Here is a 17,408-nt window from a genome sequence, read left to right as displayed (position 1 = left end):
ATATTAGCAATACATTTTTAAGCAAACACTTGAAAACATCCACCTATGTGTGATTAATCTATACAATATTTCTCTTTGTGAATTGAATTAGTGAAATGAATGAGAATTTACTGGATCTGACCATATATCAACACTAAATCACTAAAGTAACTTATCAAAGATATTTTAATTTGTTACGATGCAGCTTGTGCTTGAGTAAAGCCCAGAAAAAAAAAAAAAACAGAAGAGCTGCAACTGCTGGCTCAGCACAGGACAAATGATCAACTACATATGGAGAACAGTGCAGTCATTTTTCAGGTCGTTACCTTTGCTAATATGACCCGTAGGGGCTATGTTGCTCAACTTGCTTGCAGTCTGCTGGAAATTGACAGAACTGTCATTGTGCAAACACAATGTACTCACCATCATCAGACGTCTTACAAGAAAAAGGTCAGTAAGACACGAATAGCGGGAAGATATACCTGTGCATTATTGTAAATTTGGACTTTGTATTTTCCAGACACAGTCCCATTTTATAGCACAACCAACTAACTCATGGTAGCTTCAGTTGTTTTAAAAATACTGTACATATCAAACAAATCTCAGAAAGAAAATTAACTTCACAATTTGGCCTCTCTTTAAGAAGCTGCTTCTCTTTCCAGCACTCCGCCTTCAGCATGTCATCACAACAACGCTTCACATTATGATGTTATTAGGAGTGTTTAACTGAGAAGTAATTCATATGATAAGCTCAGCAGTCCCAGCAGGTGTTTGTTAATAGCTGCTGCCACTAGTCTGGTGGAGCAAAATGGGTAAGGCGGAGGTGAAGGGTCCTCTGTGAAGCAGATGAATTTAGGCGACGCTGAATGGTTACCACTGGAGATTAAAGGATTTCTCATGCATACAAAGAATCAAAGCAATACTTCAAATATATTTTTGAATAACATTATAGCACGACATAAAGTTTAAATGGAGGATTTTACATAAACCCTCATTTAACTGTAATCAGAAAGATCCTTTCATTCTTAATGCTAGATGAAAAAGTAAGAGATGAAGGGATTTAATCAAAGCCTGATTTGATGAACTGTGGCATGCAAACCAAGCTGAAATGGAATTTCTAACAACTAATACATTTAGATTAAGATATATCAAAAGCTATTGACCTAGAATCATAAAAGTCTGTGAAACTCTGCACATCACATCAGATTAAAAGACTTTTAAAAATCTGAACCACCGCATTGGACAACGGTTCGTCAGACACCGGGCTCCGAGAATTAAATTCCTCAGATACAAAACTACTATTTAGCATATTTCTGGAAATCTCCGATCAAAAAAATGTATTTTTGCACTGTTAAAGGAAACAACCTGATGCACAGTCAACTCCCTCTGTGCGGTGGCAGGAGTTTTCTATTAGTCACCATTAGTGTGAAACCCAGATGGGCTCAGTCCCACTTCTCTGTCTGCATGGAAACCAGGGAATGATTTATGGAGACTGGAAGATGATGCGCTGGTCACCCAGTGAGGTTTGTCAGCCACAGTATTGCCGCCGTTGTCACCGGCAGTGACTCGTAGGGCGCCAGCAGCTGGCCTTTCATACGGTCACGGTGAATGATAAGGTGCACTGAGGCAGGTATGCACGACAGTAGGCGATTACATACGGACATGCATGTTCTCACCGGTGGATCCAACTGACATGGCGCCACCTTTTATAAACAAATAATATATCATTGAGAGACTACAGTTTGGGATCTAAAGAGTAATCTGTATTTTTTGCACTTCCAGTGGGTTTTTGTAACAATAATTTATTCATCAGAGCTCTGACCTGCCAAACTAGAGGTGATAAGATTAACCGCTTAGTATTGAGTATATGTGGAAGACGATGGTGCATTGGTGAATTAACTTTAAAATGCAGCTCTTGTCAGCTTTTGCAATTACCTAAAAGTATTTAAGTGTGATGTTGGTTTTCTAAAATTGTGTCCCTTGAAAATGGTAAAATATACAGCAACACTGAATTGACAATAACATTAGAATCTGTTTTCTGATCACATGGAGATTAGGAAGAGTTTAAAGGTTTTGCGATTTAGTTTGCACAGTAAAAATGGACATTTAGAGAAACCATGGAAAAACTGATGTAGCAAAAATGTTTGTGTTTGTGTTTATGTGGGGTCTGCTGAGATGTTAGCTGCACTTTTAACAATAAAGCTCAAACATTTGTGATTTCACACCTGTCTAATCCATGGATGCAGAGAAGGTCTTCACTGCTGACCTGATTGCTGCCATCTGCGTCATTGTGAAATATTTTTAAGATAATAATGAGAGAAAAGGGTGAAAATCAACATCTTATCCTTCCTTCAAACATGGATCCTGTACCCATTTTTTAGTATAAAGTTATGAAAGAGTTTGTCTTTAATCATTAAACATCTAGAAATACAGTCCAATTTTTTAAACAGCAATTACTGTCATCCATAGGATAGATTCTAACCCAAAAATATAAAGTGACATTTTTCAAATTTTTTAAACAGCAATTACTGTCATCCATAGGATAGATTCTAACCCAAAAATATAAAAGTGACATTTTTCAAATATATATATATATATATATATATATATATATATATATATATATATATATATATATATATATATAAGGCATCAGTATATCACCCGAGAGGGCAGGGTTCGAATCCAGTCTGGGTCCTTAGGCAAGACCCTTCAAGCTACTGCCTACCTCATACCATGAGAGATACTAAGTTGCATAACATGCCGGCTCAGACGTCGCCCGGCCAAACAAGGTCTGCGTCAGGTGTTGGGGAACCAGAGCACCTTGATGACAAATGGGCTACTGGAACAAGACGGAAATGGGCGAGAGAAAAAAATGTGGATCTGTTGGAATGCTACTACTCAAGTAACCCTAGTGAGAGAGGTTACATGCAAAGACTGGGGAAGGAATGGTTACTTCGACATCCCCAGTCAACACTAAGCGCTAAACAACTAGTAGCTCAGTGTTCCAACATCCGCAAACGGCAACTGCTATCACAACTTGATTGACGAGATACAACACAAATGCTACGGCAAAAGGGAGGAACCCGGATGTCAGGACTGTGGGGACTTAACTACAAGTCCCCACCCAGTGAGGGGATACACGGCCCCAATGAGCGAAACAGAGCTGAACGAGACAGCTGCTGACCTGAGAGAGAGAATCATGACCCGAATGACAACCAGGCCTCCCCGGCGCCAATTACAACGGCTGAGTGAAGTACCATCAGAAAGTCTCATTGAGAATGTGAATGCAGCATTGAGAACGATCCCTACCAACACCATAACAGAAACCAATGAGCTGATCTACAACTCAGCATCAGTGATCCTTGAGATACTTGGCTATAAGAGCAACCATGAGACCCAATACCCACCATGGAAAAGACGGTTAGAGGCTAAAATCAAGGTAACAAGGAGGGAAGTGAGCCAACTGTCAGAGCTCCACAAGGGTACAATGAAAAGACCAGTACCCAGAAAGTACAGCCAGATGCCCATACCTGAAGCACTCGAGACTGCCAAACAGAGGCTCCAAGCCTTGGCCAGCCGCCTAAAGAGATACACAAGGGAAAATGAATCCAGAAGGATTAACCGGCTCTTCTCCACTCAACCAGCTAAGGTGTACTCTCAATGGCAGGGTAATAACAACAGAGCAGACCCACCAAGGCTGGAGACTGAACAATACTGGAAAGGCATATGGGAAATGGAGGCGTCCCACAACAGCAATGCACAGTGGCTGATCTCTCTACGAGAGGACCACAGCAACCTCCCTGAGCAAGCCCCGGTAACCATCACTGTGACAGATGTTCAAGAAAGAGTCTCAGGTATGAAAAACTGGACAGCACCAGGGCCTGACATGATCCATGCCTACTGGCTAAAGAAACTCACTGCTCTCCATGAGCGACTGGCAGCCCAAATGAACCAGCTGCTACAAAGTGGGACTCACCCTGAATGGTTAACTGAAGGGCGGACAATCCTAATCCAGAAGGATCCATCAAAGGGTCCAGTCCCACCCAACTACCGACCAATAACCTGCCTCTCCACAACCTGGAAGCTCATGTCAGGCATCATAGCGGCCAAGATAAGCAAACACATGGATAAACACATGAGCACGGCACAGAAGGGTATCGGTGTAAATACCAGAGGAGCCAAACACCAACTCCTCGTAGACCGCACAGTTGCCCGAGACTGCAAAACCCGACACACCAACCTGTGCATGGCTTGGATCGATTACAAGAAAGCCTATGACTCAATGCCGCATACTTGGATCATTGAATGCCTAGAGATGTATAACATCAACATGATTCTGAGAGCCTTCATTGCAAACTCGATGAGGCTGTGGAAAACCACCCTTGAAGCCAACTGCAAACCACTTGCACAAGTGTCCATCAAATGTGGCATATACCAAGGAGATGCCCTGTCCCCGCTACTGTTCTGCATAGGCCTGAACCCCCTCAGCCAAATTATCAACAAGACTGGCTATGGATACCGACTCAAAAATGGGGCCAACATCAGTCACCTCCTCTACATGGATGACATCAAGCTGTATGCCAAGAGTGAGCGAGACATCGACTCACTGATCCACACCACCAGGATCTACAGCACTGACATTGGAATGTCATTCGGACTAGAGAAATGTGGTCGGCTGATCACAAAGAGGGGGAAGGTCATCCACACAGAAGGAGTCTCACTCCCACAAGGAACAATAGCAGACATAGAGGACAGTTACAAGTACCTAGGTATACCACAAGCAAATGGCAACCTCGATGAGGCCACAAGGAAAGGAGCCACAGCTAAATACCTCCAACGAATAAGGCAAGTCCTGAGAAGCCAGCTCAATGGCAAGAACAAAATCCGTGCGATAAACAGCTATGCCCTGCCAGTAATCAGATACCCTGCTGGAATAATCAGCTGGCCAAAGGAGGAGATGAAAGCCACAGATATTAAGACTAGAAAGCTACTAACCATGCATGGAGGGTTCCATCCCAAATCCAGCACCCTGAGACTGTACACGAGCCGCAAGGACGGAGGCAGAGGACTAGTGAGTGTGAGAACCACTGTCCAGGACGAAACAACTAAGATCCATAAATACATCAGGGACAAAGCCTCAACAGACAATGTGCTCAGTGAATGTCTCAGACAACAGGGAACGGAGGTTGAGGTGCCAGAGATACCATCATGGGAGGACAAGCCCCTACATGGGATGTACCACCAGCAAATAACCCAAGTGGCTGATATCAGTAAATCCTACCAATGGCTGGAAAAAGCTGGACTCAAGGACAGCACAGAGGCCCTCATCCTGGCCGCCCAGGAACAGGCCCTAAACACCAGAGCAATAGTGGCCCAGATCTACCACACCAGACAAGACCCAAGGTGTAGGTTGTGCAAGGAGGCCCCTGAGACAGTCCAGCACATCACAGCAGGGTGCAAGATACTGGCAGGGAAAGCGTACATGGAGCGACATAACCAAGTGGCAGGCATAGTGTACAGAAACATCTGTGCAGAATATGGACTGGAAACCCCGAGATCAAAGTGGGAAACACCCCCAAAGGTGGTGGAGAACGCCAGAGCTAAGATCCTGTGGGACTTCCAGATCCAGACAGACAAAATGGTAATGGCGAACCAACCAGACATTGTCGTAGTGGATAAACATCAGAGGAAAGCCGTTGTGGTAGATGTAGCAATACCAAGTGATTGCAACATCAGGAAAAAGGAGCACGAGAAACTGGAGAAATACCAGGGCCTCAGGGAAGAACTGGAGAGGGCCTGGAAGGTGAAGACCACAGTGGTGCCTGTGGTCATCGGGGCCCTCGGGGCAGTAACCCCCAAACTGGAGCAGTGGCTACAACAGATCCCAGGAACAACATCAGACATCTCAGTCCAGAAATGTGCAGTCCTTGGCACAGCCAAGATACTGCGCAGAACCCTCAAGCTCCCAGGCCTCTGGTAGAGGACCCGAGCTCAGAGGATAAGAACCACCCGCGGTGGGTGAGAAGGGAATTTTTTTTATTTGCTTTCTGATAGTACTGGTCAGGATTTTCTGGTTAGCTTTGCTCTTTCTAATTTACTTTTCCCCTACCCTCAAAAGCATGCTGCACACCATTTGGCTACTGCGCATAGAATAAAGATTTACATTATTTCCCAGTGGACTGCTGATTTCTCTGTTGTGCTACTGAATAAAGCTGAATTTTAATAGTGTTGCAACTCATTAAAGATGACTTTGCCCTTCATGACTGCAGCTCAACGCTTTCTTGCTCAGCAGGGAAACATTTTCTCGATGTTAAATTTTCCTGCATGATGAACCTTCTGTTACTTCTGCTCTGTTCACGTAGCTCTGTTATTACCAGGGGTTCTCAGTGATTGGTGGTAATGGCAAAGCTGGTGACTCTAATCTAATTAAGAAATCAATTAAAAACACCAAACAGAGCACTAAATCAATGCATGACTGATGGATACATTTGTGAAAATAACATTGAGATACCAAGGCTCTTTAATTTCCACAGGTTCCTACCTCTGTTTAATGGTGAAATGTCACTGTACAGCGCATTTAAACTTGGCTTGTTTCTCTCACTAGCTTGATTTTATTCTGTGCAGCAGGCAGTCCCCTACCCTGTCACTTCTGGTTCCACGCAATAAATAGGGGCGATGTCATTGGTGCATTATCATTATGGACATGATGATGGCTGCTCTCCATGTTTATTGGTGGCTAATTCGGGAAATTACAGAGAACGCTTAATATTAAGCCACAATCTGTGATGCCAGAGACAGAATAGGTGAGGAAGAGGTGAATGTGAGGAGAAGTAAATCATTCAGCTGCGTCTAATGTAACAGAAAATCAATAAGGCAACATTGCTCTTCATAAGTATCCATTAATATTAATTAGTATTAATGATACAGACCCCTCAGCCCTGTAATTTGAAATACATTGGTCACTGTAGATAGACTTATCAGAGGGGTGTGAAAAGGCTATGATGATCGTCTTTGCTCAACAGAGGGCCATGACTAAACAATAATCTTCCTGATTTCCACACCTTAAGCATGAGCTGGGGAGCCTAACAGTGAGATAAAACAGCTTGGTGTTTACCTGGACACTCTTACCTCTCCACCATCACTGTCAGTGTCACTGTCAAGCAACAAACAGCAACACCACTTTCATTAACTCACAAGAAGCACAAGAGGATGTAGATGTGTGACTACTTGGAGCACTGAGAGCTAGATGTAGTCCTGGTTAGAAGTAACATCAGCAATGGTCTTTTCTCGTAAATTCTCTGTTGACCAAGACATGCAGGTACATTTGGGCCACACATCATCGATAAGCTGCTACCTGCTACTCCTTCATGTCACATTCAGAATCCAGAAACAGTGAAGACGAAAACTATTAAACCCCTGATGGAATTTGATTTAAAATGATTTTCACTTAAAACTGATTTAAAAAATAAATGTATTAAGATGGATATTAATTTTTAAAAAAGTTTTATTATTTAAATTTCATCAAACAATTTCCCACTGCCATATTCAACACAGAATGGCAGCAAACCATAGCAAATCACAGTTTACCCATGAAAATGATTTCAGTCCACGGTTTGATAATCTGCTGTCTATTGTCCGGGAAATTACATGTCCAAAATGAATCTGAGCATTTGTATCACAAGATTCAATGTATGATCTTACAGATCTGCCTTCTAATCTCTTAAACTAAATCTAGCTTGATGGTATTTTCAGGTGATAAATGTGTCACATCAACCTATTTCACGCTTTGATACTGCAAGCCATTTTACAGTTCAACAGTTTTCAAAGGAGCAGAGAAAACAGACGGCACACATGTCAAAAGGACTTTCTTAGTGACAGCAAACATTTACAGCTCTGTCTGACGTTCAATAATAATAAAAAAAGGAAAGTCAAAGTTAAGGGAAGTGCAATGGGCTCCAAACTTTAGCTTTAGAAGGTCAATCTGCCAAAGAATTTTTTCCTTCCAGACAATTCAGGACAAATTTATCCTTTAAAATCAAGTGGAAGTGAGTAGTGGTCCACATAATTTAGGTTGCTAACAGTAGCTGTTTGTAGTAAACAAATTAAACAAGGACAACTTAAATAACTCAACACAATATTGTTTAATTCAAGTTAAAAATAAAAAATAAACTACGATGAGTGTTGCTTTACTCAGCCTCTTATTAAAAAAAACATCTTTACCACTTAGTAGAGTACAATTTTTCTGTTATGACCTTCTTCAAATGCAATTCGCTGACGGACACTGGTTTCTGGCAACATTTCTGAGAAATCTTTGTCTTCTCCTCAAGGGCAGAGCCTCCATTTCAGTGATAATCTTGGGTTTGCATGCTGCAACTGTCTTTTCCAAACCCTAGCAGAGCTATTCAGTAGAGTGCCAGAGAGACGACTACGACGGTCACTTCCACGACATTTTCTTGAGCTTTGAGATGTGCTTTGGATTATTTTTTGTTTGAAACTTCAATGACAAACAATCGTCAGCTTCCTTAGAGATGGTGGGACATTTCTCCTGAGATTTCTGAATTAAATAACTGATTACTTAATCGATCCATCATTTCCTCTGTAATCAGACCAGAGGAAGTAAAGCTTTCCCAAAGTCACAACCAATGAAAGCCAGGTAGAAGGTCTAGCATTTCCAATCCCATTTATGTATGGGTTGCTCAAGGTTGCCTGTTTGCTGCTGCTGTGCTGATGGCAGGGACACAACTTACTGTCACAGGACAGACGTACAGCGACAGATCAGTTGTTCAAATTTTCTATTCAATTAAAAGTTGAACCAAACACTGCTATTTCTGTCAGACTCTGATTGAAATTTTAAGTAACACACGTGTCATTGAAAAGGGCTTAATGTGTGGTTAACAAAGCAGGGATTAGAAATAAGTACCAGCAACATAAATACACTTACGGGGTTATGAATTCAACAGCAGAACTCAAACTGAAGTCCTCTGAAAAAGTCCTCAGAGTATCGCCAAGAGCGATAAAGATAGAGCGACCCGACCAATCATAAACTCAGCTGAAGCTTTCTATGAAGCTGTCAAGGTATGTGTGATAATTCGCTGCATTACTTTTCCTGTGACTACAGTACAAATAATATTTACCTACTGTTAACTTGAGTAGAGTTGAGTACAGCTCTGGTGTCAGTGCTGCTGGAAATCACTGCTTAATGTCATGTTATACATAAAAAATACAAAGATTAATTCACTGCAACAACAGCAAATCTTATAATCCTGTCACTTTCCCTCAGAAAAGGACATGATTGGCTGAGCTTCCCAGCATTATGTTAATCCTGATGATTATCCCTTTCGTTTACAATAAGAACACATATGCGAGGATGAAATTTAAGAAAGTGTGGGGAAACTAAACCTTCTGGTCGCATATTAACTCCTCTTTATAGGATTTTTCTCTTATGATGTCAATGTTAAATTTGTACAGTGGTAATATGGCAGTCAGTATTTCAAAGCAGCTCACTCAGAGCCATCAGAGGTTTTTAGCACTATAGCAGGCTGATATCTCATTAGGCTTCATTGCAGCAAAAGATCCTGTTAGGAGGACGTTGGTATTTGGAAGCCTGTTACTACTGCAGTCATGTCGGGATCAGATCCACACAGGAAGAAGAGGACAGCTTCTCTGTGGACTAACAGAGTACTGTGAGCTTTATCTTAAAGCGTCATATGGGTGAGTTAGGTCACATTTAAGTCAGAAATAAGATTTAAGACAAAAGTCTATGTGAAACTATGTGAGTAAATAAAACACAAACCGCATCTCTGATGCATTCACACTCGTTGAAGGGTGGCAATTCGTTACCAGAAAAAACGCTCATCTCTTCACACCAAATTAATTGTTGTTTATAAAGCATAAGCTCTTTTGAAATACTGCTTATGAAGACATCAGAAATGTAGAGTTGGTAAATTTTGCAAAAGTAAAACTCAGACGTTTACTTCGTGACACATGGAAAACAGGCTCGTCTCTTAGCAACACATTACCAACAAATATTATTATTGTACAAAAAACATAAAATTTCCCCTGGTCTTTTGAATACTACTTAACTAATTTATGCTACTTACTGCTGAACAAGAATTGTGCAGTTGGTTAATTTAACAGAAAAGTTCAAATGTGTCTTTTTTGTCATTGGTGGTAAATATATTATAAAACAGACATTCAATACAAACATTTACTTTTTGTCACTATATTGTAAAACAGAAATTGGAGACAAAAGTAAAAATCTGGTTTATAACGAATGGCAGTTCGTTACCAGAAAGAAAAAATGCTCATCTTCTAACACCAAATTAGTTATTGTTAATAAAAAAAATAAGCTCTTTTGAAATACTGCTTATCTGCTTAGACAAAAGAAATTTACAGTAAAATTTTGCAAAAGTAAATGAGTACAGGAATTCATTGATTGTACCTCAACTCTATAGTTTATATAACCATCAAATCTGAAAAACCGTCTGAGTAAAAGGCCTTTATGTTTAATAAGCATTCACAATTTAAGTTGAAAAGCCACATAATCTAACATTTTTTTATTCTGTTCAGATAAGAAAACATGACTTTTCTATCTTACAAATATATCAAAATACCCCTCAGTTTTTATTTTGACAAAGCAGCAAACAGTTTCATACAGCTACTTTGTTCTCACTGTGATTTATTGGAATAAATAAACATCAAACAGAAGTAAAAACATAACTTCTATTTGTAAATAAGCAACGTCCTCTGGGGACCAAACTGCTCCAGGCTAATAAGAGGAAAATCAAAACTGAACTGCCCAGCAGTGCTTTGATATAACTAGGACTAGAGTGGAGACTTATGATATCATTAAGTGTTTTACCATTTTACCAGCAGCTTGCATTTCATTCCTCCTCATTCTACCAAAAAAAAAAAAAAAGAGGAAAAAAAAAAACATAGCTGCTAATGAGCAGCTCTATTTTTCCAAGCTCTTATTTGTAGTCAAGCTGTGAGCCTGGGCTACAAGTCCATAGGGTGCAGGGACTCACCTCTTTCTCTCCACATATATTGCTGATGATGGAGTTAGAAGCTGGACTGGCAGATGGGCCAAGGACTGCCACAACCCCTTTAGACATTATCTGGCACACTGAAAGGAAAAAGACACATATAGAGTAAGAATTTTAGAATTAGGTGGCATGGAAATGTATCTAATAAAGCTTTTGGTCAGATACTCGTGGAAACTGTTTCAATCTCTAAACAAACAGGGAGAGACAGGCTTGCTGGAATGCCTATTCTGCTATATGAATATGGACAAATACACGTCCCCAGATCTTTGTCAATTCGTTGGGAAGCTAATTTTAAAGGAAGGATTGATATTAATGCGATATGTGCTCACATATGGAGACAGAAAACATAGAAACAGAAAGAGACACAGATCAACAGAGTGACAGACGCCAAGAAAGGCACAGAGACAGAAATAGCAATATCTGGAGGCTTAAAAGCTGAAATCTGGTATTTGAATATTTGCACATGAATGGAATAATATCCCCAAAAGTGGCACACATCTTGTCTTGTTCTCTGAATTTCACATTTACAAGGACTGATTTAAAGGCTTTACCTTTGGGGTTGAAAACATATCTTTTGACAGAAACATTTTAGTGAAAATGAGTTTTACTCCTCTCTTGTGTACACATGCTTTCTTCTTTCAAACTGGAACACATAATGGTGTTTCTTGTCAGCTTATAATCCCTGCTTTATAATTAAAACACTGCTGACTGTGGTGTGGAGCTGGGGGAAAACACAGAACTGTGCTGCTCTTGTGTGTGCAAGGTGTGTGTAAGTCCTGGTAGTTTTGTGTTGATTACTGGGGCAAAAGAGAAGCAATTATCAGTCATGTGTGCGAAAGTGGGTAAACTTCTTCAGGGCTGAAGAGACAGAGAATCAAATTATTAATAATTGTTCTTTCAGTCACCCGTGGGAACTACAGCATGACACATGACTTAACTGCTCCAGAACAACATGCATATGTATGATCCTCTTTTCTTGGCACACATAAAAGTATCTGCACCTGTCTGTGCAGCTTTATTGAAACATAGAGTGGATTGATTTGGCTGCAAGTCAAGATGCTGCCATTTGTTTTGAAATTATGACAAACTGTACAAACTGGCTCTTGTACTTTTAATTTAAACAACTGATTAAAAAGAAAAAAAATACTCCTATGTTGAAAGAAATAATGTCATTGACATATCAAAATCAAATATTGCTTTAACAAAGATGTTTTAAAACACCAGAAAATAGATATATATACCGCTTATAGAATTCTATAAATGGTATTGGTGAGTTGAGTATTTCTAACATCTATTTTCCATACTTTTTTAAGCCTGCTATTATTTATGGGATCAATTTGAGCTCAAAGATAAGGTCATCTGCAGCATACCAAAAGTGCAATAACAAGCATGCCACACACAAATATGCGCCATCTTTGTATTTATTGTGTAAGATGTAACCTTCGTCCTCACCAGGACTTTGGAAATTATATTTTGCATTGTTAGGATGGAGTTTTGGCCCCCTTGAGAACTCCTGGTTGCAACAAGGTTGATGTCGATGCAACATTCAGCTCAGAAAGGTTATAGTTTAATCAATACAAAGCAGCAAAAAGTTTAGCTTTATGCATTGATTCAGCTCGCTTGGAACACCATCTGGCCAATGGCTTAGACACAGCATTTATAATCTGTGCGAAATCTATCCCACCTCTCTCACAAGTAAACACAATGTTATGAAAAATTTGCAAAAACAGTTTGTCTGTGAAAGTTGTCACCATTGATTTCTAGAACTAAAATTTTGATGTTTTTATTTTTCTTAAATAGAAAATGTGGTGAATTTTTCATGTGAAACAACTGAACATGAAAGGTTTTGGTTCATCGATTTAAATCACTGCATTCCAGTGTTGCAAATGCTTTCATAGCCAGAAGTGTATAAAATGCAACACAAAGTCATGCAGACTGCAGCTGCAACTGCTTGTGAAAAACGGGTTCATTCTCAGGTGCTTGGTGGAATCCACTGTGGTACCATGATTGGGTGACATCTGTACAGTAAGTCGAATTGTGATGTTACTAAATATTTCACAATCAACTGTATTCAAACAAAGTGGGGGTGACTGGCATCATGAGTCGCAAAGTGGACTGTGTAAATCACAGAGCACGGTCAGCAGATAATGAAATGGTGCGCAGAGCTTCATAAATTTCAACAGACTTAATAGCTACAGATCTTCACACATCATGTGGTCTTCAGATTAGCTCAAGAACGGTGTAATATGACCTTCAATCAAGTGTAACATAAAACATCTAAATGGTTTAAAACATGCTGCCACTGGAGATTAGAGCAGTGAAGACATTTTCTCCGGAGTGACTAATTATGTCTCTCCATCTGACAATCAAATGAACAATGTTAGGTTTGGCAGTTTCCAAGCAAAAGGCAACTTCCCAACTATATTAGGAGGTTGCTATAAAAACTACTGACTTAACAATACACCGTGTTAACCTTGGTTACAGCAGCAGGAGGAGAAGGGGTTTCAAGAAGGAAACTGGTGTGACAGACATCCTTAGAATCCCACACCAAAGTCAAAGAGTTTTTATTCTGACATGCCAACTGGGAGGGTGAAATCGAGAAGTCTGCTCCATGTCCAAGGAGCTAAGACTCTAGAAATACTGGTTACTGTTAGTGCATCCATGACCTAACGGGACAAACTACGACCCTGGTTTATTTAGAATTCTGCAAAAGGAACCTTGTAGTTACAGGTTCTCGGAGATTGCCATCAACAAGTAACACTGGCTGCCACCCCACAGAGGGAGAAGAAATAGCAGCTGCTTCACCAAGTCTGGTTGCCTGCAGACAGAACACTGCCGAGGAATCCATGCCTGTCTTCCTTCAGTAATCATAGATTATTTCTGAAGTCCCTCTAGGTACCCTCATAGTGATTCTAGTTTTCTATATCCATCCAACTATATCCATCTTTCTAGTTAGGTTATTTCTTTGCTCTATGTTCCTTAGCTCTTATTATTGTTAGATCAGCTTTCTTTCTGTATATGTTTGTTTTTGTATTCCCTCATGTCTTTTCTCTTCTAGTGCATCAGAGTTTCTTTAGTATTAAAAGTATTTTCAGCTCCCTGGTCTTTCCTCCCTTTTGTATTCCTCAGTATATCTTCTTAGCCTCCCTGTGCCACCTTCTCCCTCACCCTCAGTTAGCTCCTGTGCCAACTACTCGCACCTGCAATCAGTTATCACGTCTAGCTAGGTCTACGTCCCAGTATTTCAGCTCCTCTATCTCAGTCACAACAGTTTGTGTTGTGTTTTTGGTTTTTCTTGTACCCTGGATTATTGAATTTTTGTAAGTTGATGTACTTTAATGAAACATCCACGACATTCTACGTCTACTGCCTGCTGCGATTGGGTCCCCTTCTGCACACATCAAGACACTTCTGAAAGAATTGTTTAGAAAAAACAAAAGTGCAATGAACACACTCCTTATCTTTGTGAAAAGTCTTTCTGGAACAATCTGATGTGCTATGGGAAAAAAAGGGTAGCTGACATGATTAAACCCAATTTAATCAAGACGATGACATCTCTCCAGTATCTATGTGTATGAAGAGACTCGACCGAATACTTTTTGGTAATATTGTCTAAATTTGCGTTGATGAGAACCTGAGGAGAAATACAGTATTCATCACCAAAACTGTTGTCTTACTCTAATCTTGTGTAGGTTTCATCTCAGAATTTTTCTAAAGATATTATTTTGATTACTTGAAAAATGTGTTTGATAAACTCTTTGTTTTAAACTGAATATGATAAAATATGTGTAATATTAGAAGCACTCCTAAGTGTATCTGTTTATGTGGACGATGAAGCAAAGCATGCAGTGGTCTTTGCTTGATATTTCCATCTACAATAACTGTGGCCACTGATCCAACCCTAATCCAATTCCTGGCCCTAATCACACACACAAAGGATTTGTACTATAACAATATCAAGCCTGCACACAGGAACAGATGCTGCTGTACACACAGAAAAAACACACACATTTAGGCTTGTTAGTCTTTATTCAGACAGAAAACATAAAAGTTTTCTGCTGCTCTAGTAAGTGAAACTGTGTTTCTATGGAAGCAGCTCCACTGAATCTTTCATGTTTGTTCCACCACATCACACTAAAAATCAATTTCTCTGCCTTTTGTCACAGGTGTTTGTTAAGAAAATTTGCCGTTTTCTAAATATACATACTGTGCAGAATTGATTTTTTGAGTGTTTTCAATAAAAATTCAAAAAGGTCGAACATTAAAACTTGAGGTTTGAGGAAACAGTTTTCCAGTTATGAGATATAATGAGTAAACATTGACACTCACCAAAAGATTTGGTGAGTGTCAATGTTCTCTCGTTTAGTTTTATAATTTGCATGACAATCTGGCTGAAAATAAATGTGCTGTTGATTCCACTTTCACTTTACAGTCCTGTTCCAGAATTTCAGCCAAATCTTATTGTTGGAGAAATTGTGATATTATTAATCAATTATTTGTTATTCTCATTGATCTTTATAATGTATCTTTAATTGATGCTTTCCTTAAAGTTAATCTCATTATAGAATTAAGAATGTTTCTTGTATTGTTGATTTGCTCTGATTCCTTTCTCAGAAGGCCTCACTGACAGAGAGCAGAAACAAAATCTTCCTGCAGGTTTACCTCTTGGTGAAGAGCTCTGCTTCGGTTGAGTTGCTGGCCTCCAATAAAACCATCATTGCTAAGATCACTACATATTTTATTAATCTTTGTGCCTGGAAGGACATTATCTAGTACAGAATGATTGTGTGTTAGTTAGTGAATAACATTTGACGCTGTAGCTGTTTGCCCCCTCCCTTTAGAGCTACAGCGTCCTTGTGATTAGGGATCCTAGAAACAATAAAATAGAGGAGCAGACAAAATGTGCTTCAGAGCGGTAGGAGATTGTAACTGAAGCACATCTCTGTCCGTTCTCCTCGCGAGTGAAAAAGAATCTAACTCTTTTGTCTTTTCTGTCTTTGTTAATGTATGTTTAACAGGTGTTAACCCTAACATTTTTTCCTTCGAGCCGGATGTCATATACTGGAAAGATTCCGGCAGGTGTGGCGGACCCAGTAAGACCGTGCGCACGGCAAGAGAACCTGTTAAAGGACTGGGCTCGGCCTGCCTGCTGGGATCTGAAGGTTGACGACACTCCAGGGAAAGACAAGAGAGGGTGAGTGATTCTTCTTTAAAAAGTGGCGAATGACGTTTTAGAGAGTAAGTCATTCTTCTGTGTGAGAGAAGAGTGACTTCTTCTTTGACTGAAGGTTGTTGCGCGCACAAGTGAAAACCCTGTCAATTCTAGACTCTAACAGGTAAAAGTAATGCACAAAATCCGTGGATAGGCTAACGGAGCCTGGTGCTTCAAGGCTGGAGGCCTTGTCCTGTTCTGGGGAACCAACAATTGTACTATTGTGGGCAATGATAGCAGCCCAACTAATACTAGAAATGTTCTGGGTAATAGCAGCTCAAATAACTAATACCAGCACTGTTCTGGGTAATAACAGCAACTCAAATAACAATTGTACTATTGTGGGTAGTAACAGTAGCCCAACAAAATACCTGCACTGTTTTGGGCAGTAACAGCAGCCCAATTACTAATTGTACTATTGTGAGCAGTAACAGTAGCTCAACTAGTACCTGCAGGCTAAACGGATTGCGGAGTCCGGCGAAAACAGGCGCTTAAGTTCCATATCAGTATGTAAGAGATAAAAAATAAAAATAAAAGACAAAAAAAAAATAAAATAAACTAGAAAATGAGGGTTGGTAAACCTTACCTCGCTGGAGGTCTTGTAAAACCCTACTGGGACGAGGACTTGCAAACCTCACCTGGTTCGGGGTTTTGCAACCTCACGTGGTTTGAGATCTTACGAACCCCACCTGTTGTGGGCAACGGGGCCCGACGAATACCCGTGGTTAAATGGACGGCGATAACAAGCGCTTCAAATCCGTGAAACAAAAAAAAAGTGTGTGTATGTGAGCGTGATTGGAGGTATAAATACCACTTGGTATTTTATCTCATGTAAAACAGTAGGATTGTGAGCAGCAAACCTCTTGTGGATGCACAGGCAAGAACTCTCCACTCGAAAGAGTTGAAGTGAGAGTTACCACAACAGGTTCTTTCAATTGCTGGCCTACTGAATCAGATCTCCAGTTTCTAGGACTCCCTAGGAGTCGGCAAAACTGGTCCAATTTTTTTTTTTACAAAAAAAATGGGGAAATGGATAAGTAAAACTAAGCCAACAGACAGTCTAAAATCAAACGACTGGAAAGTTATTAAAGATCAGGATAAAATAAAACAAAAAACAAATTCAACTGAAAAATTGTACGAGGAAGGGTATGATGATGTACAATTTTGGT

At 40.1% G+C, this 17,408-nt stretch overlaps 1 protein-coding gene across 2 annotated transcripts in view; it reads right to left on the bottom strand.

The window, feature by feature from the left end:
- Window positions 1–17,408, bottom strand: part of grik4 (glutamate receptor, ionotropic, kainate 4) — a 323,313-nt gene that overhangs the window by 132,429 nt on the left and 173,476 nt on the right. For both annotated transcript variants that reach the window (XM_055028391.1, XM_055028392.1), the window contains exon 5: window positions 11,010–11,107. In XM_055028391.1, the coding sequence (XP_054884366.1) occupies window positions 11,010–11,107 (98 nt within the window). The remainder of the gene's footprint in view (window positions 1–11,009; window positions 11,108–17,408) is intronic.

This window comes from Poeciliopsis prolifica, unplaced genomic scaffold (genome assembly GCF_027474105.1).
Source record: "Poeciliopsis prolifica strain line A6 unplaced genomic scaffold, Auburn_PproV2 SCAFFOLD004, whole genome shotgun sequence".
NCBI lineage: Eukaryota > Metazoa > Chordata > Actinopteri > Cyprinodontiformes > Poeciliidae > Poeciliopsis > Poeciliopsis prolifica.
Note: the sequence above shows the minus strand (reverse complement) of the source record. Positions and strands in the feature narration are given on the sequence as shown.